General features: G+C 58.2%; 1 protein-coding gene and 1 long non-coding RNA gene across 2 annotated transcripts; one reads left to right on the forward strand and one right to left on the reverse strand.

Annotated features, from left to right (window-relative positions):
- The first annotated feature begins 3,324 nt into the window (after positions 1-3,324).
- COL1A1 (collagen type I alpha 1 chain) lies at positions 3,325-18,706 on the forward strand. Its single transcript, XM_050328003.1, has 51 exons — positions 3,325-3,519; positions 5,218-5,412; positions 5,577-5,611; positions 5,721-5,756; positions 5,844-5,936; positions 6,022-6,090; positions 6,739-6,783; positions 7,040-7,093; positions 7,304-7,357; positions 7,482-7,535; positions 7,684-7,737; positions 7,841-7,894; positions 7,995-8,039; positions 8,312-8,365; positions 8,476-8,520; positions 8,724-8,777; positions 9,060-9,158; positions 9,246-9,290; positions 9,371-9,469; positions 9,734-9,787; positions 9,880-9,987; positions 10,227-10,280; positions 10,468-10,566; positions 10,748-10,801; positions 10,886-10,984; positions 11,169-11,222; positions 11,628-11,681; positions 11,790-11,843; positions 11,973-12,026; positions 12,262-12,306; positions 12,406-12,504; positions 12,677-12,784; positions 13,514-13,621; positions 13,723-13,776; positions 13,885-13,938; positions 14,040-14,147; positions 14,252-14,305; positions 14,644-14,697; positions 14,903-15,064; positions 15,180-15,287; positions 15,413-15,520; positions 15,717-15,770; positions 15,868-15,975; positions 16,300-16,353; positions 16,469-16,576; positions 16,680-16,733; positions 16,888-16,995; positions 17,085-17,367; positions 17,962-18,152; positions 18,231-18,473; positions 18,554-18,706. The coding sequence occupies exons 1-51, from the start codon at positions 3,438-3,440 to the stop codon at positions 18,698-18,700; spliced, it is 4,362 nt and encodes a 1,453-aa protein (XP_050183960.1). The 5' UTR covers positions 3,325-3,437; the 3' UTR covers positions 18,701-18,706.
- On the reverse strand, positions 16,282-20,737 carry LOC126646572 (uncharacterized). The gene is made up of 3 exons (XR_007630318.1): positions 20,482-20,737; positions 18,087-18,847; positions 16,282-16,909 (listed from the first exon to the last, which is right to left on the reverse strand). It is a non-coding gene; the product is annotated as an uncharacterized LOC126646572 (long non-coding RNA).
- Positions 20,738-20,849: the final 112 nt, after the last annotated feature.

Genomic DNA, 20,849 nt, shown 5'->3' on the forward strand with positions numbered 1-20,849 from the left:
ACACTGCCAGCTACACACCCAGTTTGCACCAGTAAAACCAGTCTGAGGATTGCAGGAAAGGCTCTCGGATTCCCCCAAAAGCTGAGAGGGGACTGCATGTGACACCCACCCCATCCCAAACACCCCCAAAGAGCAGGAGGTTCCCAGGTGGGTGCCACCCCCCTCAGCATTCCACAGGAGCCCAGGCCTGTGCTTGACATCTCCCATCCCGCTTCCTAGGATCCTGATGACTTTTCCAGCCTTTTTTTTTTTTTTTAAATTCTTCTTCTTCTTCTTTATTTTTATTTATTTATTTATTTAAAGTGGGAATTCTTCCCTTTTCCCAGCCCCCAACCCTTTCTCCAAGCCCTCCTGCATTCCTGGGGGTGGGTGGCTGGGGGGTTGATGAGGTGGCATCACCCCATCCTTTTCCTCCCTTGCTTTTTTATTTCCCCTCCCTTTCCATATATATATAAATATAAATATATGTATATATACATATAAATAAATAGTTTAAAAAAAATTAAAAAACCCTCCAATGACATTCTTTTCTTTTCTGTCATGCTGCAAATATTAAAGACACATCTTCAGGCTGGAGCCTGGCCAGGGCTTTTCGAGTCGCCGAGGCACGATTGGAGGAGGCTTTGCCTGCAACGTGTCTCGGATTCATGGATACAGGGCTGGAACGGGGGCCAGCTGCTGCCGGCCCTGTGGACACGCATGTGCGTGGGCATGTGTGTGATCCCCTTCCTCCTCGAGTGGCTTCGATTTTGTTGCATTTTATTGAATTTAATTGCAGGGAAAATAAAAAGTCCCTGGGAGAAGTTGGTTGTGCGAGGAGGGGTCGACGTGTCATCGCCTCCCCCTCCCCCCCCCCCCCCCAGTTATTTCATTGTTAAATTGTTTTGATTTGTGTTTTTCCTGAAGAAAAATAAGGAAATGTCTTAGTGGGAGCTCCTGCTCCAACGTGGTTTTGCTCTGCAATGAGCTCAGTGCTCCTAATGTTTCCAGTGCTCCCAGTATTCTGCTGAGCCTGAAAGCCCCCGGCATAGTGGTGGGGCACACAAGCAGAGTATTCCCAGTGTTCCCAGTGCTCCCAGGTATTCTGCCGAGACTGCAAACCTTCAGCACAGTGGTAGGGGGAATAAGTGGAGGGAGCCCAGTACTCCCAGTGCTCCCAGTAATCCTATGAACCTGCAAGCCCTTGACATAGTGGGGAGTCAGACAAGCAGAGTAACACCAGGACTCCCAGTATTCCCAGTATTGCTAGTGTTCGCAGTAATCCTCTGAGCCTGCAAGCACTCAGCATTGTGGTGGGGCAGACAAGTGGAGTGACCCCAGAATTCCCAGTTTTCCCAGTGCTCCCAGTAATCTGCTGAGCCTGCAAGCCCTCAGCATAGTGGCAGCTGAGATAAGCAGAGTGGGCCCAGTACTGCTGGTATTCCAAGTATTCCCCGTATTCCCAGTAAACCGCTGAGCCTGCAAGCCCTCGGCATAGTGACAGTGAGGACAAGCAGAGTGCTCCCAGTTCTCCCCATATTCCCAGTGTTCCCACTATTTTGCTGAGCCTGCAAGCCCTTGGCACAGTGGTTGTGGGGACAAGCGGAGTGAGCCCAGTGTCCCAGTATTCCCAGTGTCCTGCTGAGCCTGCAAACCCTCAGCACAGTGGTGAGGGGCACAAGCAGAGGTGCAAGAGCAGAATTCAGCTCTCCCAGTGCTCCCAGAATTCCCTATATTCTGCTGAGTCTGCAAAAATCCTCAGCATATTGACAGGGGGACCAGAGTGAACCCAGTGCTCCCAGTATTACCATTACCTCGCTGAGCCTGCAGACCCTCAGTATAGTACTGGAAGGGCAAGCAGAGGTGTGAGGGCTGAATTCAGCTCTCCCAGTGCTCCCAGAATTCCCAGTATTCCAATTAGCCTGCAAGCTCTCAGCATAGTGGTGGGAGGGACAACAAGAGTGAGCCCAGAGCTCCCAGTGCTCCCAGTACTCCCAGTATTCCCAGTATCCTGATGAGCCTGCAAGCCTAGTGATGTGGGGACACAAGCTAGCTAAGCTCCATTCTCCCAGTGCTCCCAGTATTCCCAGTAACCACAGATCCTGCGAACCCTCAACACAGTGACAGGGGGGTAAAAGGACTGATCCCAGTGCTCCCAAAATTTCCAGTATCCACTGATCCTGCAAGCCCTCAGCATAGTGACAGAGGGAACAAACAGACTGATCCCAGTACTTCCAGTATTCCAAGTATTCTGTGATCCCACAAACCCTCAGCATAGCACGGTGGGTACAAGCACAAGGGCTGAACCCATCCCTTCCCTTCTTCCCAGCCCCATTTCCCACCCCATTCCCTAAAAATACCCCCTGAAAAGCAGGAGTTTCCCCCTGCCCAATGTGCCACATTGCCAGTGCAGGGTTCCTTCCCCCCCTCAATTCCCGAACTCCCGGCCCGGGTAAATACGTAGATTTTTTTGGCGTGTAATTACACCCTCCCCAAATTGCACGGTAAGTTGTGGATTATTGTCCAGGAGCTTTTGCTTTTTCCAACCAACGTGGCTCCTTCAAATGTGGAAACGGCGGTGGAGGCATGCCAGGGGGGGAGAGAGGGGAGAGGGATGGGCCAGGAGCAAGAGGATCGAGGGAAAGGAAGGAAAAAGATGAAAAGAAAGGGCTAAAACAAAAAAATCAAGCCGGTGTTTTTCAGAGTGTTTGTGGCTCTTGGAGGGGTTTTGGGGTGTCCATGGGTTGGGGGGATACCTATCCAAGGGATGCTCTGGGGGCTGGGGGTTGGTGGTCTTGGCCTTGCACTGTGCTGGGGGTTTGGGTGGATGGTGGGTGGGTGGGTTTCAGGGAGCCCCAAGTGTGGGGTTTGGTGGTGGGGGGTGGGTTTTCAAAGCCTAGCCCCCCCCTTCCTTGGTACAGCACCAAGCATCGCGTGGCACCGGGGTCCCCAAAGTGCCACGTGCCACATTTCCTTGTCCCCACCCTGCCCTGCCACATCTATCCCCTCCAAAACATCTCATAGTGTGCCAAACTCCCCCTAAAAAATCACAACCCCCCAAAAAACCCACCCCAAACCCCCTGAAACTCCCATCCCACCATTCCCTTCCCATCCACCCCCCGACCGCCACTGCAGCTCTGCTTGGGGATGACACGCGTGTGCACGTCTGTGTGCGTGTACATGGACAGACAGGCGGGGAAGGGGGTGCAAGAGGTGCCCCCCGACTCGCTGGGTGTCTCTGATTGGCTGAGGGGCCGTCCAAAATTCCCCGGTTGCGATGGGTCCCACCTCTTGCTGCTGCTGCACCGTATATAAGGGGAGGCGAAGAAGTGGGCAAAGGGCAGTAGGAAGTTTCTGCTGGGGTCTGGATTTGGAGCTCCAGGGTTGGATCGGCCCCGTATGACCCCAACCTAAGAACAAAAGAGACCCCAAAGAGTCTACATGTCTAATATTTAGACATGTTCAGCTTTGTGGATTCTCGGTTACTGCTGTTGATAGCAGCAACTGTACTACTCACCCGCGGGCAAGGAGAAGAAGACAGTGAGTAGCTGGCGCTGGGTGACGGCCCTCACCCCGGTGGGATGTGGGGTGTGCGGTGGGATGGGGTCTGGTGGCATTGGTGCCCCTTGGTCCAGCTGCCTTGCGGTGGTGAAGGAGGAAATCAGGGTTGGAGTGCAGAGGGAAAATTAGGGGGAAAGTAGGGAAATAAGGGGAAAAAAAATGGTTTTGAGGGGATTTGGGGTTGGGGAAAAAGGGGTTTAGGGGGGCTGTGGCAGTGTGGAGAGTCGGGGCGTCCTGCCAAGAGCGGGGAGGGAAGGAAGGGTGGAGAGGAGCCGGCGGGGAAGGAGGGAGCCGGGACGGAGGGGAGGAGAAGGAGGAGGAGGAGACCGGGAAAGGAAAGGAAAGGAAAGGGGGGAAAGAGCGCGGGAGAGAGGAGAGGGGAGGGGGGGCCAGCCCCGGGATCTGCAAAAGCCATCAGGAAAGAATTAGAAAAGTCTCGGATGATTCATAAGCAAAATGTTTCGGCAGCCGGGGGAGTTGCCAGGGATGGGGAACGAGGGCACGGCTGGGGTCAACCCCCACTGCCATATCCCCCCTTGTGCCCCACTGCCACCTGCAGGAGAGGGACATGGGGGGACGCTGGGGCAGCAGCAGCAGGCCTGGGGGCCCATTGCTTTTTGCCCGGTTTTGTCGTTTTGGGAGGGGATTTTTTGGGTGCCTTTTTTTTTTTTTTTTTTTTTTTTTTACACCTTATTTTTTATGTTTTATTTTAAATTCTGTATTTTGCATTGACAACATCCATCCTGCACTTCCCAATCTCCATTTCCCATTCCCCGTTTCCCAATCCTGCATTTCCCATTCCACATTTTTACTTTTTTTTTCATTCCCGTTTCCCCAGTTTTTTTCCGTTGGAATTTTGCATTTTCCGTTCCCCCCACCTTTCCCCTCCCCCCGCCCCTTTATTTCCCTTTGCCTTTTTTTTCCCGTTTTCCTTTTTTTCCCCCTTTGCCTTTTTTTTCTTCCCCTTCCCGAGTGGGCTTGCACGAGCTGACTCAGCCCCTCGCCCCCTCCCCAGGACACTTCCCCACCATAGGGCCATCCCCGGGCGCTGGCGCGCCGCCCTGGCCTCCCCCACTCCCCACGCCAGCCCCCCCCCCGCTTTCACTCTCTGTCCTTCCATTCCCCAATCCCATCTGGCCTGATCCAGCCCTATCCCGCAGCCGCCTGGATCTAATTTCAACCCAGACGTTGGGACCAACCCACTCCGTCCCATCCCAGTCCCATCCCCGTCTCATCCCGCCCCATCCCACCCCATCCTTGTCACCGTCCCCCCGCGGACGGCGGGGACCCCCCTGCCTTTGCGGGGAGGGCATGTTTGCCTTGGCCCTATCTGCCCACGGGACGTAGCGAGTGGCTGGAGGGTGGTTTGTGGTGGTGGTGTTTTTTTTGTTGTTGTTGTTGGTTTTGGTTTTTTTTTTTTTTTGGGTGTGTGGGGTTTTTGGGTGGTTTTTTTTTTTTTTTTTTTTTTTTTTTTTTTGTTTAAATTCCAGCGTATGTGGGAAGAGTTTATTGTGGAGCTTTTTCCTGTGTCACCGCGATGGGCTGATGAGAACCAGATGAAGGGAAAAACACTGCAGGAGCAAAGAGGGGGATGAAGGGAGGGGTGGGGGTGAAAGCTAGACGAGATCCATTCCCCCCTGTCCTGACACTTCCTCCTGCCCTGCCCCTGTGTCCCAGTCCAAACTGGGAGCTGTGTCCAGGATGGGCTAACGTACAACGACAAGGATGTGTGGAAACCAGAACCCTGCCAGATCTGCGTCTGTGACAGCGGCAACATCCTCTGCGATGAGGTGATCTGCGAGGACACCTCTGACTGCCCCAATGCTGAGATCCCCTTTGGAGAATGCTGCCCCATCTGTCCCGACACCGACGGTATAGTGGCGTGTCTCCCAGCGCTCTCCCACCACCGGGTTATCCATCCCGGGGGGTCCCTAGGGGACCAGTGGGACTCGGTGTCCCCCCCACCCCCTGGTGTCTGCACTGTGGGATTGGTGGGTGATGTTGGGCTACTCTGAACAACCTTTTTCCTCCCACAGCCTCCCCTGTCTACCCAGAAAGCACTGGAGTAGAGGTAAGGGCTCCCCCAAAATTAACCCTCCCAAAACCTCCCAAGAGCTCCCCTCCCCCCATATTTTTGGAGACCCCCTTTTCTGACCATCTATTTCATCTCTCCACCCCAGGGTCCTAAAGGAGACACCGGCCCCAAAGGAGACAGGGTGGGTATCATCCACCTCCCCCAGGGTGGGTGTAACCCCGGAACCCCCATCCCACTGGGGCTCACCCTCCTCTTCTCTCCCCTCCAGGGACTCCCTGGCCCCCCTGGCAGAGATGGCATCCCTGGACAACCTGGTCTCCCAGGACCTCCAGGCCCTCCAGGCCCCCCAGGCCTCGGCGGAGTGAGTATGGGGGGGTCCTCGGCTGTGCAGCACCCCCTGGGGGTCCCATGCCCCGCTCACCCCTGCTCTCTCCCTCCTCCTGCAGAACTTCGCTCCCCAAATGTCCTACGGCTACGACGAGAAAGCTGGGGGGATGGCTGTGCCCGGACCCATGGTGAGCACAGGAGGGACACAGGGGGACATGGGGGGGCACAGGGGAGCACGAGGGGCACAGGGGGCAGCAGGGGTGGAGGGTCAAGCTGGGTGAGGTGCCAGAAGTGGTGTGTTGGTGATGCCACTGAGTGGTAGAGGACAGGAAGGATGGGGAGGGACATTAGGCCCAGAGGGGATGGGGACAGGGATGGCGATGGGGACAGGGTCAGAGTGGTGATGGGGTGGCAGTGGGAACAGGGATGGGGTGGCAATGGGGACAGGGATGGGGAGAGAGTCAAGGTGGTGATGGGGTGGCAGTGGGGACAGGGATGGAGTGGCAATGTGGGGGGACATGGTGATGGGGTGGCAAAGGGGGCAGCGATGGGGTGGCAATGAGGAACTGGGAATGTGGGGGTGATGGGGACAGGGAGGGGAACAGGGTCAGGGTGGTGACGGAGTGGCAACTGAGACAGGGATGGGGTGGCAGTGGGGACAGGGAATGGGGTTGATGGGGACAAGAAGAAGGTGTTTTTGGGGCAGTGATGGGTGGAGATGGGGGGGGGCAGTGAGGCTCACTGGGTGCAGCAGTGGGGTGGTGATGGGGACAGGGAAGGGATGGCCATAGGGACAGGGTGACAAGGTACCCCCTCATCACTTTTCTTTCCCCCAGGGCCCAGCCGGTCCCCGTGGTCTCCCCGGCCCTCCCGGTGCTCCTGTGAGTGTCTCCTCTTCCTCTCCCCTTGATTTTGGGGACAAGCAACCCCTAAGACCCCTTTGGGTGGTAGGAGGTGGGTGGGATAGGCTGGGGGTATCCCATCCTTCCTGACAACTACAGAAGCACGTGGGCACACACATCCTTGTGCCACCATAGGGGGGGGACACTTCCACTGCCACAGGGGGCTTCAGTTACAAACTTCTCACTTTGTAACCTATTTTTTCCTTTTTTTATTTCCCTCCTTTTTCCCCCCTAGGGTCCTCAAGGTTTCCAAGGTCCCCCTGGTGAACCTGGAGAGCCTGGTGCTTCTGTGAGTCCTGCCACCTCCTACTCTAGCTGATGTCCCGTGGGCATGGGGACAATGCTACTGGTTCCCAGCTCTGGCTGTGGCCATGCTGTTCCTGATCTGGGATCCATGGGAACAAGGCTGGCAGAGCCTGGCACTGCCCGGGGGGGTGGCAGGGTGACGGGGGCAGCTGTCACTCACATCATCCTCACTGCTGCCCTACTTCTCTCCTAGGGTCCCATGGGTCCCCGTGGTCCTGCCGGCCCCCCTGGCAAGAACGGAGATGACGTAAGTGGCCTGTCCATGAGGTCTGTCCCCAGGTTTGGGGCCTGGTAGCCCTGACAGCCCCTCCAGGTGAGCAGGAGCTGCCTGGCTTGGGCACATGCCACCAACCTGGTGTCCTTCTCCTTAGGGTGAAGCTGGAAAACCTGGCCGCCCCGGAGAGCGCGGTCCCCCTGGCCCACAGGTGAGGTGGCCCCCGTGGGACACAGGAGGGGACACCCCTGCTGTGCTCTGCTGGTGACACCAGCTGTCTGTCCCCTTGGGGACAGGGGTAATGGGGTGCAAGGACAGCACCCCCAACATCACCATGACCACCTCCCCTTTCCTTCTAGGGTGCCCGTGGTCTCCCAGGCACTGCTGGCCTGCCAGGCATGAAGGGACACAGAGTGAGTCCCCCCTTCCATGCTTGTGAGATTTAGGGGCTGTAGGACCCCAGCATCACCAAAAATCCCTTCCTGACCCCCCACCCCTTCTCTCTCCTGCCCCCAGGGTTTCAGTGGTCTGGATGGCGCCAAGGGTGAACCTGGACCTGCTGGCCCCAAGGTGAGGAGTGGTGTCAGAGTCACTCCTGTCCTGGGAATGTCCTTGCTGTTCCCTCCTCCCTCCAGAGCAGGTCCCTCATGTTGTCCTTCCTCCCTCCTAGGGTGAGCCCGGTAGCCCTGGAGAGAATGGTGCTCCCGGGCAGATGGTGAGTGATGGACCCCTGAGGGGTGTGTGGGGGGGTTCTGGGTAAGAGAGGATGGGGATGGGGGGCAAGACCTGATGGGGAATCAGCTCATCCTCAGGGATGCTTCCCCAGGGACTCACCAGTGTGGGAGGGGGATTAACTCCTTGGAAGTGTCACTGTGGACAGGAGCAGGGGGAGATAGGAGGCACAGGGATAGGACAGGGCTCAGAAAGAGGGAAGTGCCCACTCAGGTGACCCAAACATGTCCTAAATGTGTCCTGTCCCCTCCCCAGGGTCCTCGTGGTCTTCCTGGCGAGAGAGGCCGTCCTGGTCCATCCGGCCCTGCTGTGAGTATCCAGTCTGGGTCGGGCTGAGACCCCCTGCTGGGGCTTTGGGAGGGCTGGGGGTCACCTCTCCCACCTGTGGGCCTCACTCATGGATGTTTCCTGTCCTGTAGGGCGCTCGTGGCAATGATGGTGCTCCCGGTGCTGCTGGTCCCCCCGTAAGTAACCCCTAAACCCGTAAGTAATCCTCCTCCGGCACTTGGAATTGCCTCCAGCTTCTCCAGAGTGAGATCTCATCCCAGCTCCACCACAAATGGGAAATCCTGGATGGCAACCAGAGCTCTGTTGCCTGGAAGTCCCACCAGTGCCAGGTGTGGGAGGTGGGATCCCTCATCTGACATGCGCCCTCTCTCCCATTTAGGGTCCAACTGGTCCTGCTGGTCCCCCCGGCTTCCCTGGTGCTGCTGGTGCTAAGGTAGAACCTGCCTGACCGTCTCCTGGGCTGGGAGAAACTGGTGGGAACTGGGAGAGTGGGATGGGGAGGAGGACTGAGCATGGCATGGGTTTCCAAGCCCAAAATGCCATGAGCTGACCACTGTTTGGGATAGATGGGGATGTTCCCAAACAAGTCCCGTGGGCATCTCTCCTGGCTTTGCCTCCATGGGGAAGGAGCTGCAGATGGAGGGGAAATCAGCCATGTTGGGGATCAGGGAAACCCTCATGCTCATGACTCTTCTTTCCTCCTCTTCCTCCCCAGGGTGAAACCGGTCCCCAGGGAGCTCGTGGCAGTGAAGGTCCCCAAGGTGCCCGTGGTGAACCGGGTCCCCCTGGCCCTGCTGGTGCTGCTGGTCCTGCTGTAAGTGGCATCTAATGGCTCCTTGTCCCTTGGCCTCACGTCCTGCCAGCTCCACCATAACCATCCTCTTCCTCTTTCTCTCTGCAGGGCAATCCTGGTGCTGATGGTCAACCTGGTGCCAAGGGCGCAACCGTGAGTGTCCCTCGCTTCCTCTTCCAGCTCCAGGATGAAGGGCTGTGCTGCTTCCTCACACCCTCCTCTGCCTCTTCTAGGGTGCTCCTGGTATTGCTGGTGCTCCTGGCTTCCCTGGTGCCCGTGGTCCCTCTGGACCCCAGGGTCCCAGTGGTGCCCCTGGTCCCAAGGGTAACACTGTGAGTATCCCTGAACACCTCAATCTTCTTCTTCCTGGGGTTGGATCCCTTCCTCTGCTCCAGCAAGCTGATGTTCTACCTGGAGGTGCCTCCTCTGGTATCTCCTTGTCCCTCCAGCCCTGCCAGGGCAGGGTGGTGCTGGGAGTTGATAGATGCTGAGCACCATCCTACTTCTGAGGGCTGATCAGGATGTGGCTCGGGGCTCCCTCTACTCCTCCATCTGGTGCTAAACATCTTTTCCTTCTTCTCTCCACACACTTCCAGGGTGAGCCCGGTGCTCCAGGCAACAAGGGTGACACTGGTGCCAAAGGCGAACCCGTAAGTAATCCCCTCAATGTCACCTCGGGGTCTCGGCCCCTCCTGGCCCCAGCACGTCCTGTGGGTGCTCATCCCTTCGCCTCCTCCCCCAGGGTCCCGCTGGTGTCCAAGGTCCCCCCGGCCCTGCTGGTGAGGAAGGCAAGAGAGGAGCTCGTGGTGAGCCCGGCCCTGCTGGGCTTCCCGGCCCTGCTGGCGAACGCGTGAGTAGGAGAATCCCTGTCCCCTCCCTGCCATACCCCTGTCCCCATCCCCGTCTCCGTGCTGTCCAGCAGCTGAACCTTGTGCGTGCTCGAGGACACCGTGGTGACAATCCCCAGCCACTCCTCAGGCTGCTCCCACCGGTGACCATGTCCCACACCGGCATACCCCTCCCCTGCACCCCCAAACCCCCCCCGGCCACCCCATGTCCCCACACTGACCCCTCTGGTGTCCCTCGCAGGGTGCTCCAGGCAGCCGCGGTTTCCCTGGCGCTGATGGCATCGCTGGTCCCAAGGTGGGTGCCCGTGTCTGCCTGGGTGAGAAAGTCGTGTCAGCGGGGCTGTGGTGACACTGGGCAGTGTCACCTGTCCCCATGCAGTGGGCAGACCGGCTCTGTGCCACTGACACCTCCGGTGACACTGCTCCTGTCCTGTCCCCGGATACCGTCCCGCAGTCGGGGTGACCCCTCCCTCCTTTCCCAGGGTCCCCCCGGCGAGCGTGGCTCCCCCGGCCCCGTCGGCCCCAAAGGATCTCCTGGTGAAGCTGGACGCCCCGGGGAACCAGGCCTCCCCGGTGCCAAGGTGAGCGTGGAGGGTGGCGGGCACGGTGACACGGTGGCAGCGGCAGCAACGAGCCACACTGGTAGATGCCGGCAGTCACACGCCCCGTGCCGACGGAGAAGCTGCTTTCCAGGACGCTCACGTTCTCTGGAGCGTCTCCTGGGATACTTGAGCTCCTGACCCACTTCCCATTCCCTTGCAGGGTCTGACTGGAAGCCCCGGGAGCCCAGGTCCCGATGGCAAGACTGGCCCCCCTGTAAGTTACCCCACTGATGTCCCCTCCTCCTCCCTTGGCTCGCCACGGGCTCAGCTAACGGGGTGCTGGCTTCCCCTATAACAGGGTCCCGCTGGTCAAGACGGTCGCCCCGGCCCCCCCGGCCCCCCCGGAGCCAGAGGTCAAGCTGGTGTGATGGGATTCCCTGGTCCCAAAGGTGCTGCGGTGAGTGTGACCCACCTGCCCCGCGGGGGCTGCGGGGGTGATGCTGCACCCTGGTCCATGAGGGATCCCACCCACCGGCCACTGCCACCACCCGGGACGGTGGCTGTATATGGGCAGGTGGCTCAGGAGACCTGCTCCCCCACTCCCCGGTGTCGTCACGGGTCTCATCCTGCTCTCTTTTTAGGGTGAGCCTGGCAAACCTGGCGAGAGAGGTGCTCCCGGTCCCCCTGGTGCCGTGGTGAGTATTTGCTGGAGCACAAAAGGTCTGGTGGGGGCTTGGCAGGGCTGTGTGAGGTGACAGGGGACATCACCCCAGCATGGGGTGGCAGGGAGGGTCACCCCAGTGTGGAGCGGCAGGGATAGGGAGTGAGATGGCTGAGCAGTGTCAGGGAAAGCCACAAGGACAAGGACGGCAGCGGGATGAGGTGTTTGGGACTCCATTCCGGTGGCTCCCAGCAGCTTTGGAGCAGGGACAGCAGGGAGGTGACGTGGCCATGGGCAGCTCGCCCTGCGGTGTCTCCCGTCCTTTGAAGGACACCGTGAGGCCACACTCTGTTTTGGGGAGGCAGGGGTTACATACAGAACTTTGTAGGGGCTGCAGGTCTGACCATGCTCTGAGCACCCTCCTCTCCCTCTTCCACAGGGTGCTGCTGGCAAAGACGGTGAAACTGGTGCCCAAGGTCCTCCCGGCCCCACTGTGAGTATCCCCTAGTCCATGGCCACCCAAGACCGTGCTCAACCACCGGAGAAGGGGCTCAGAAGTTGAGCGTGTCCCCCCCCTCAATGCTTGTCCTGCCTCCCCTAGGGTCCTGCTGGAGAAAGAGGTGAACAAGGTCCCGCCGGTGCTCCTGGCTTCCAGGTGAGGGGTGTCCCCTTCCATGGTGAGGGGGATAAACCACCTGGGGAGGGGGATGACATTACCCTTTCCCTTGTCCCCTCTGGTCTCCCACCTCCCTGGTGGCTCATGGCTCTTCTTCTTCCTCCCCAGGGTCTGCCAGGCCCTGCTGGTCCCCCCGGAGAGGCTGGCAAGCCTGGTGAGCAGGTGAGTGTGGGTGACTTGGGACCTTCCCTGTCCCCTCCCCATCTTCCCTCTCCCAGCCGTGGAGGGGGGCTGTTGATGGGGGATCCCCCAGTGTCCCCCTCAGGCCATGTGCTCCACACAGTGGAGGATCCCAGCCCTGTCCCAGGGATTGAGAGACCCCTGGGGGTACCCTGTGGACCCCTCTGGCCCATCCCCAGAGCCCCCTCTGACTCCACACCCTTTCCCTCCCACACAGGGTGTCCCCGGAGATGCTGGTGCCCCTGGTCCCGCTGGTGCCAGGGTAAGTTGAACCCCACGGGCTCCCCATCAGTTCTTGGCACCCCAAAGTACCTGACACTGCCCTGACCACCTCGACCCTTCTCCTTCCTCCCCCCTCCAGGGTGAGAGAGGTTTCCCTGGTGAACGTGGTGTCCAAGGCCCCCCCGGTCCCCAAGGTCCTCGTGGTGCTAATGGTGCTCCTGGTAATGATGGTGCTAAGGTAGGTGCCAGTGTGGGAATGTCGGGGTGGTGGGTGACTGCCCCCAGCTTTTGGGGTGCAGTTGTAAAGGGGAATGGATTTGGCTTCACTTCCTTTGGCTGGGGCTAGAGCTGGGGAAGGTTTTGCTGTGCCGGGGCCTCGCTAATCCCTGTTTTCTGTTGCTCTTTCCCAGGGTGATGCTGGTGCTCCCGGAGCCCCCGGGAATCAAGGACCCCCTGGTCTGCAGGGTATGCCCGGAGAACGTGGTGCTGCCGGCCTGCCAGGTGCCAAGGGTGACAGAGTACGTGTCCCCAAACCCCTGATGTCCCCATTGCTCCTCCTTGTGCCCCCGTCATTGTCTCCTTGAGGCTGGATGTATCCCCAAAACCCCAGTGTTCCCGTTGCTCATCCCTGAGCCCCCTTCTTCGTTCCCTTGGGGCTGGATGTGCCCCCAAAACCTTGATGTCCCCTTTGTTCCTCTGCTCCCCGGTACCCACCTGCCCCCTCACCATCCCCTTGGGACTGGATGTGCCCCCCAAAACCCTGATATCCCCATTGATCACCTGCTCTCCACCACCCCTGTGCCCCCTGTTTGTCCCCTCAGGGCTTGATATGTCCCCAAAACCCCAATGTCCCCATTTCTCCTCTGCTCCCCACTATCCCCATGCTCCCCTCATCAACCCCTTGGGGCTGGATGTGTCTCCCAAAACCTTGATGTCCCCCTTGGTCACCTGCTCCCCACCACCTCTGTGCACCCTCATTGGAACTGGATGTGCCCCCAAACCAAGGTCAAGGGGCAGCACTGCCCTGGAGCGGGGATGCTCAGCATCAGTTCTGTCCTCATCTGAGCATGGCCCTTGGGGACAATCCCTCACTGAGAGTCCAGCTCTGGTGAGGTGGAGGATGGTCCCAGCCTCTCCCAGGGAGGACAAAGAACCAGAGATGGCTCAGCGCACCCAGGGGAAAGGGGAGAAGGGGCAACCCCCTGGAAGGGACCTCCCCAATAACCCACCATCCTCTTCCTCCCCAGGGTGACCCAGGTCCCAAAGGTGCTGACGGTGCTCCTGGCAAAGACGGTCTCCGAGGTCTGACCGGTCCCATCGGCCCCCCTGGCCCTGCTGGTGCTCCTGGTGACAAGGTAGGGACATCCCCCGGGGACAGATGTGTCCAGGCACTCATTGCCACCTCCTCGCCGCAGCCCTGACCTCATTTTTTTCTGGTTTTCCACCCCTTTTCCAGGGAGAAGCTGGTCCCCCCGGTCCTGCTGGTCCCACTGGTGCCCGTGGTGCTCCCGTAAGTGTCCCCCCACCCTGAGTGATGGCCTTGCTCTTTGGTTGCCCCTTGGTGGCCCTGGTGACCTTCCCCTGCTCGTCTGACTCTGTTCCCTCCCATCTCTCCCAGGGTGACCGCGGCGAGCCTGGCCCTCCCGGTCCTGCTGGATTTGCTGGCCCCCCTGTAAGTGAAACAGCCTCGCTCCCCCCTGCCTGGGGGTCTGATCCTGCCCCTGTCGGGGTGATGATGAGCCCCCCGAATCCACCCCTTTCCCTCTCCCACAGGGTGCTGACGGCCAGCCTGGTGCTAAAGGTGAAACGGGGGATGCTGGAGCCAAGGGTGATGCTGGTCCCCCCGGCCCTGCTGGCCCCACTGGTGCTCCTGGACCTGCTGTAAGTTCCCCCACCCCAACCCACCCCACACCCCCTTGGGGTCTAGTCCCATGGCACAACTCACCCCTCACCCCCTCCTCTTCCTCCTCTTCCTTCCCTCACAGGGTGCTGTTGGTGCTCCTGGTCCCAAAGGTGCTCGTGGAAGCGCTGGACCCCCTGTAAGTACCAGTCTTGTGGGGATGGGGGGGTTTGGGAACCCCTCCTTGGGTGTGAACACCCCCGAGGGGGTTTAACTCCCCAGTGTGTCTGGCTCTGCTGCCCCAGCACAGTGGGGCACCTCCAGTCCTGCAACTCCAAAACTGCCTGGGCCATGGCATCGATCTGGGGTGGCTTCATCCCAGGAGGGGGTAGAGCAGAGGGGAAAAGGGGGGCGTTGCTTTCATAGCCACAAAATCAGTCCCGGGGTTCTCTGCCGGGGCTCCCAGCCAGGGGACCATCCCCTGGCCCTGTGACACCTGGATCTGATGCCGCTGACTCCAGCTTTCCTCCCTTCCAGGGTGCTACTGGTTTCCCTGGTGCTGCTGGACGAGTTGGACCCCCTGGCCCCTCTGTGAGTACCCCCAGGGGGGTGAGAGGTGTGGGGACGGGGAGGATGCCAGTGATGGGGGACACGGCAGGTGCTGGGCACCAATCCAGGATGCTCCACATGGCCTCCCTGTCCCAGTTGGCACCAGGACACCCCTGGCTGCCCTTCAGCTGGCAGCCGGGGGGATCTCGACCAGCTGCCTTATAGCATTGCCTCCCCTTCCGCCCAGGGGAACATTGGCCTCCCCGGCCCCCCTGGCCCCAGCGGGAAGGAAGGTGGCAAAGGACCCCGTGGTGAGACTGGCCCCGCTGGCCGCCCCGGTGAACCGGGACCCGCTGGACCCCCTGGACCCCCCGGCGAGAAGGGCTCTCCTGGTGCTGATGGCCCCATTGTAAGTCAAGCCCCTGGTCAGATCCCCTGTGCTGGTCACTCTCCTAGCTGTCCCCTCCGCAGGGAGGGAGGCCCCCATCGCTGCCATCACCCTGAGGCACTGTTTGTCCCCGCAGGGCGCTCCTGGCACTCCCGGACCCCAAGGTATTGCTGGCCAGCGCGGTGTCGTTGGTCTCCCCGGACAGAGAGGAGAGAGAGGATTCCCTGGGCTGCCTGGCCCTTCTGTGAGTACCAAGGGGGTCCCCAGGAACAGACAACGCTGTGATCCCCCTAGGGTCCAGCTCACCCTGTGACCAGGGGAAGGGGATGTTAGCGGTGTCTGACACACCCTGTTCTCTCCCCTGCACAGGGTGAACCTGGCAAACAAGGTCCTTCTGGTTCCCCTGGTGAGCGTGGCCCTCCCGGCCCCATGGGGCCCCCTGGCCTGGCTGGACCCCCCGGAGAAGCTGGACGTGAGGTGGGTGACTGTGGGCAATCATCGGTGTTGGGGGCACTGACCCCCACCAGTGCGTCAGTGTTGGGCTCGTTGTGCTGAAGACTTGCCAGCTCATACCACTGGTGGATGTTGGTGCATGGAGAGGCCCGTGTTGAGCTGAGTAGAGACCCCTCTTCACCCCCCACCATCCCTAACGAGGGTCTTTCCTCCTCCACAGGGTGCTCCTGGTGCTGAAGGTGCCCCTGGCCGTGATGGTGCTGCTGGTCCCAAGGTGAGCGGGCTGTGAGGGGGGCACAGGAAGGGGTGATGGGGTTGTGCTGACCCACACTGACCTCTCCTCTTCCTCCTCCTCTTCCTCCTCCTCACAGGGTGACCGTGGTGAGACCGGCCCTGCTGGCCCCCCTGGTGCTCCTGGTGCCCCTGGTGCCCCCGGCCCCGTTGGTCCTGCTGGCAAGAACGGAGATCGTGGTGAGACTGTAAGTGCTGCTCTACTCAGAGCCTCCCTTGTACTCCTCCCTGGCCCAGGGGCACCCCAAGATGGACCCTATTCTGGGGGTCTGGACTCAGGCTGAGCTCTTGGTGCTGAAAGGGGCTTCCCTAGTATGCCAGGGGTCCCACCACCCTTCTCAGAGTGATGCCAGGGGTCCCACCACCCTTCTCAGAGTGATGCCAGGGATCTCGCCACCCTGCAAAGGGTGAAGCCAGAGGTCCCACTACCCCTCTCAGGGTGTTGCTGCCCTAAGCCAGCAGCAGCAGAAGGTAGAAGATGCTCTAACCTGTCCCCTTCTCTCCTGTGCCAGGGTCCCCAAGGTCCTGCTGGTCCCCCTGGTCCTGCTGGTGCTCGTGGTCCTGCTGTAAGTAGATGTTCTCCTCCATCCTTCTTGCTGTCTCTGCATCCCCACAGGTATGGGGGCAATGGTTGGTCCGGATCTCACTCAACATGTCTTCTTCCTCCTCCTCCTTCTCCAGGGTCCACAAGGTCCCCGTGGTGACAAAGGTGAAACTGGTGAACAGGGTGACAGAGGCATGAAGGGTCACAGAGGTTTCTCCGGTCTCCAGGGCCCACCTGGTCCTCCCGTAAGTCCTGTGGGGTGATGGTGGCACCAAGTGCTGCCCTATGTCCTGGAGACAGCACGAGATGCTGATGGCACCTCTTCCTCTTCCTCCTTGCTTGGCACAGGGCTCTCCTGGTGAACAAGGTCCTTCTGGTGCTTCTGGTCCTGCCGGTCCACGAGTAAGTTCCTGGATGAGACGTGATATCCAGCATCCTGGGGGGAACGGGGAGTCCCCACTGACATTGGGTTCCTTACAGGGATGAGGGTCGGGGCTGGAGGGGGAGACTCTGCCCAGGCAGGATGGCCACGCTCACCCTTTCTCCTGTCCCACAGGGTCCTCCTGGCTCCGCTGGTGCTGCTGGCAAAGATGGTCTCAATGGGCTGCCTGGCCCCATCGGCCCCCCCGGCCCCCGCGGTCGCACTGGCGACGTCGGCCCTGTTGTACGTACCAGCCCTTCTGCCACCCGCCCAGCACCGCCCGCCTTCATCATCTACCTGCTCACCATCCTCCTCCTCCTCTCCTCCTGTAGGGTCCCCCTGGCCCACCCGGCCCTCCTGGTCCTCCTGGACCCCCCAGTGGTGGATTCGACTTCAGCTTCCTGCCCCAGCCACCCCAGGAGAAGGCCCACGACGGCGGGCGCTACTACAGGGCTGACGATGCCAACGTGATGCGCGACCGTGACCTGGAGGTGGACACCACCCTCAAGAGCCTGAGCCAACAGATCGAGAACATCCGCAGCCCCGAAGGCACCCGCAAGAACCCTGCCCGGACCTGCCGCGACCTGAAGATGTGCCACGGCGACTGGAAGAGCGGTCAGTGTCCCCCTGTCCCTCTGGGCCCTCACCTCCATCCCTCTGTCCCCTCTACCTTCTCCTCATCCCCAGCCTTCTTCCATCACCCTGGTTGATTCCCATCTTCATTCCTCCCTCCTCTCCCATGGCTGCTATCACCTCTATCCACCATCCCTCCACCTCCTGTTTTCTCCTCACCTCCTTCCTCTTCTCATGGGTGTTGCCCAACTCCCCGCTCCACTCACCAGCTCCCTCCTACCTGCTCTTTATCTCCCTCCTCCACATTTCACAGCTGCTCCTCACCTCCCTCCTTCATCCCTTCGTTCTCAGTCTCTCATATCCTTCATCTTTCCATCTCCCATTCTCACCTATCCCTCTATCCTCTGTTCCTCTCACTTGTTTCTCACCTCCGTCCTCCATGGTTGCTCCTCACTTCCATTCTCCATCTTCTGTGGCCGTTCCTCACCTCCATCCTTCATCCCTCTGGCTGCTTCTCAGCTCCATCCCTTCTGGCTGCTCCACACCTTCATCCCTCCTGGCTGCTCCTCACCTGATCCCTCCTGGCTGCTCCACACCTCCATCCGCCACCCTGACCCTCCTCCCTTCATCCCACAGGCGAATACTGGATTGACCCCAACCAAGGCTGCAACCTGGATGCCATCAAGGTCTACTGCAACATGGAGACGGGTGAGACGTGTGTCTACCCGACCCAGGCCACCATCGCCCAGAAGAACTGGTACCTCAGCAAAAACCCCAAGGAGAAGAAGCACATCTGGTTCGGCGAGACGATGAGCGACGGCTTCCAGGTGAGCAGGGGGGCCAGGAGGTGAGGGGCCAACCAGGCTGGGCGACCTCCACGGTGACCGATTTCTCTTCTCCCACAGTTTGAGTACGGCGGTGAGGGCTCCAACCCCGCTGATGTTGCCATCCAGCTGACCTTCCTGCGCCTCATGTCCACTGAAGCCGCCCAAAACATCACCTACCACTGCAAGAACAGTGTTGCCTACATGGACCAGGACACCGGCAACCTGAAGAAGGCTCTTCTACTCCAAGGCGCCAACGAGATCGAGATCAGGGCTGAAGGCAACAGCCGCTTCACCTACGGTGTCACTGAGGATGGCTGCACGGTGGGTGCTGAGGGATGGGGGGTCCTGGCAGGGTGGTGGAACGTCTTTTGGGGATGGGGATGACTGTGGTGTCCCCACAGAGTCACACTGGTGCATGGGGCAAGACAGTCATCGAGTACAAGACGACGAAGACCTCTCGCCTTCCCATCATTGATTTGGCTCCTATGGACGTCGGCGCCCCAGACCAGGAATTCGGCATCGACATCGGCCCCGTCTGCTTCTTGTAAACCGGACGCCCCCTCCCCCCGAAAGCGTGACAGGAGAGAGTAATAATAATGATAATAATAATAAAAAAAGAAAAAAAAAAACAGCCAAAAAAAAAGGAGAAAATTTCACATGGACTTGAATTTGTGTCGGTTTTCTATCCAGCGTCTCTAAAAGAAAGAAAAGAGAAAAACCTAAAAAGCCCTCCCCAAAGAGAAAAAAAGCATTAAACCTTAAAAAAAAAAAAAAAGACAATAGAAAAAAAAAAAGAAATAAAAATAAATGACTTTTTCAAACAAAATCACCAGGAAGTGGGTTCGCTTGCTTGCCACCCCACCCCTCATTCCTCAGTCCTGGAGATGGAGCAGCTCAACTCACTGAAAACTCCCTGAGAACCCCCTGGGACTGGCCGCTCTTAACCCCCCCTTTCCCCACCAGCCCCTTTGCTTTTTGCATCTCATAATTTTTTTGCTGTCAGGAAGATGTTTAACTCTTGGTTATAATTTACTTTTTCTCCTTGTTTTCCCTCTCTCTCCTCCCCACCCTCCTCTTTAGTGTTTTGATTCAGGTAATGGTCCTTTCTTTAGTTTTTTTGATTCGGGTCACAATCCTTTTGAGTTCTTGCCATTTCTTATTATGAATCTTCAGGTTTTATTATGAATTCCTTTTTTTTTTTAATTTTATTTTTTCATTCAGGCAGCAAAACCAATTCATTCCCAAGCACACGAGGGGAGCCCCTGGCGCCAAGCAGACCTGACCCTCCACTGCATCCCCCCTTTCCGGATGGCTACCTCACCACTTTCGGGGTTTTTTACTGTCTTTTTTAGTTTTAATTTTGGGGTTCTTTTGTTTTGTTTTGTTCTTGATTTTTAGCTTCGTTTGGAGTTTTTCAGCCGTGCCGGGACTTTCCTGCCAGGTTCAGAGCAAAGGTGCTAATTTTTCCCTATTATTCCCCCCCTCCACTTTTCTCTTTTGTTGCTCTGTTGATCTTTTATTTTGATTTTCTTTTGGAGGTTTCCTTCCCTCAGGATTTTTATCCTGATTTTGGTTTTGGTTTTGTTTTGTTTTGTTTTGTTTTTTAATTGTCATTATTTTTAGATATTCTCTTTAATTTTGGTCCTGGAACACCCAAACCCGGGACCTCCTGGTGCTACGACCTCCAAAGATGCATCTCAGCTCAATCTAATTTCATTTACCTCTATTTTATGCTTTATTTCCCCCTTTCTTTGTTACTCAGTTCCACTTGGGAATTTCCTAAAGGTGCTATTTTCCCCCTCCCCCCTTCCATCATCCCACAAGTAAATCCCCAAGCAAATGCAAAGCAGAGCCAAAAAGTTAAAAGGGAAGAAAGGAATAAAATAATTTTCCAGGTTTAGCAGGTGGATCTTCAGCTCCACTGTCAAAACTTCCAGCAGCTTTTCCTCCATTCATCCATCCATCCACCCATCCATCCATCCATCCATCCATCCATCCATCCATCCATCCATCCACCCATCCATCCATCCATCCATCCATTCCTCCCTCCCTCTCTCCCTCCCTCCCTCCCTCTCCATCTCTGCATCCTCCCTGGGCATGGAGGGGCACGAACCCACTCCCTCTTGCCGGACCGATCTCCCGGTGGATACTCTGGGTTTTTCCCAGAGTTTGTACCTAGTTTGTATAATGTATAATAATAATAATAATAATAATAATAATAATAATAATAATTTTTAAGTGGTTTTTGGGGTTTTCTTTTTTTTTTTTAAGAAAAATAATTTTTTTTTTTTGACTGCTGAAATAAAGCATGTGAAATGATCCAACAAACCTCGGGGTGCTCTTCCACGCCGCCTCTCGCTCTCGGGGGGCCTTGGGAGGGGGTCCTGGGTGGGTGGTGGGGTGGCCTTGGGAGCTCCTTCTCGCCCGATCCCACTCTCATCCCGATTGATCCTGCTCTGCTCCCACCGAGCTTCTGCGCTCCGCTCCTGCCCATTCTCCTTTCCCGCCCTCCAGCCCTCCTCCTTCAGTCCCCCTGGGATGAGGGGGGAGAGGAAGGAAGGGGGACCCACCCGCCCAGTAGGAGGGTTGGGCTGGATTTAGTGGAGCAGAGCTGCTGGGTACCCACAGTGGAGGGAACTTGGGGGAGGAGGGTGTCTGTGTCCCCTCCCGAAACAGGGGAAGAAATGCGGAGAGAGG

This window comes from Myiozetetes cayanensis, unplaced genomic scaffold (genome assembly GCF_022539395.1).
Source record: "Myiozetetes cayanensis isolate MyiCay16 unplaced genomic scaffold, myiCay2020 scf35, whole genome shotgun sequence".
In the NCBI taxonomy this organism is placed as follows: domain Eukaryota; kingdom Metazoa; phylum Chordata; class Aves; order Passeriformes; family Tyrannidae; genus Myiozetetes; species Myiozetetes cayanensis.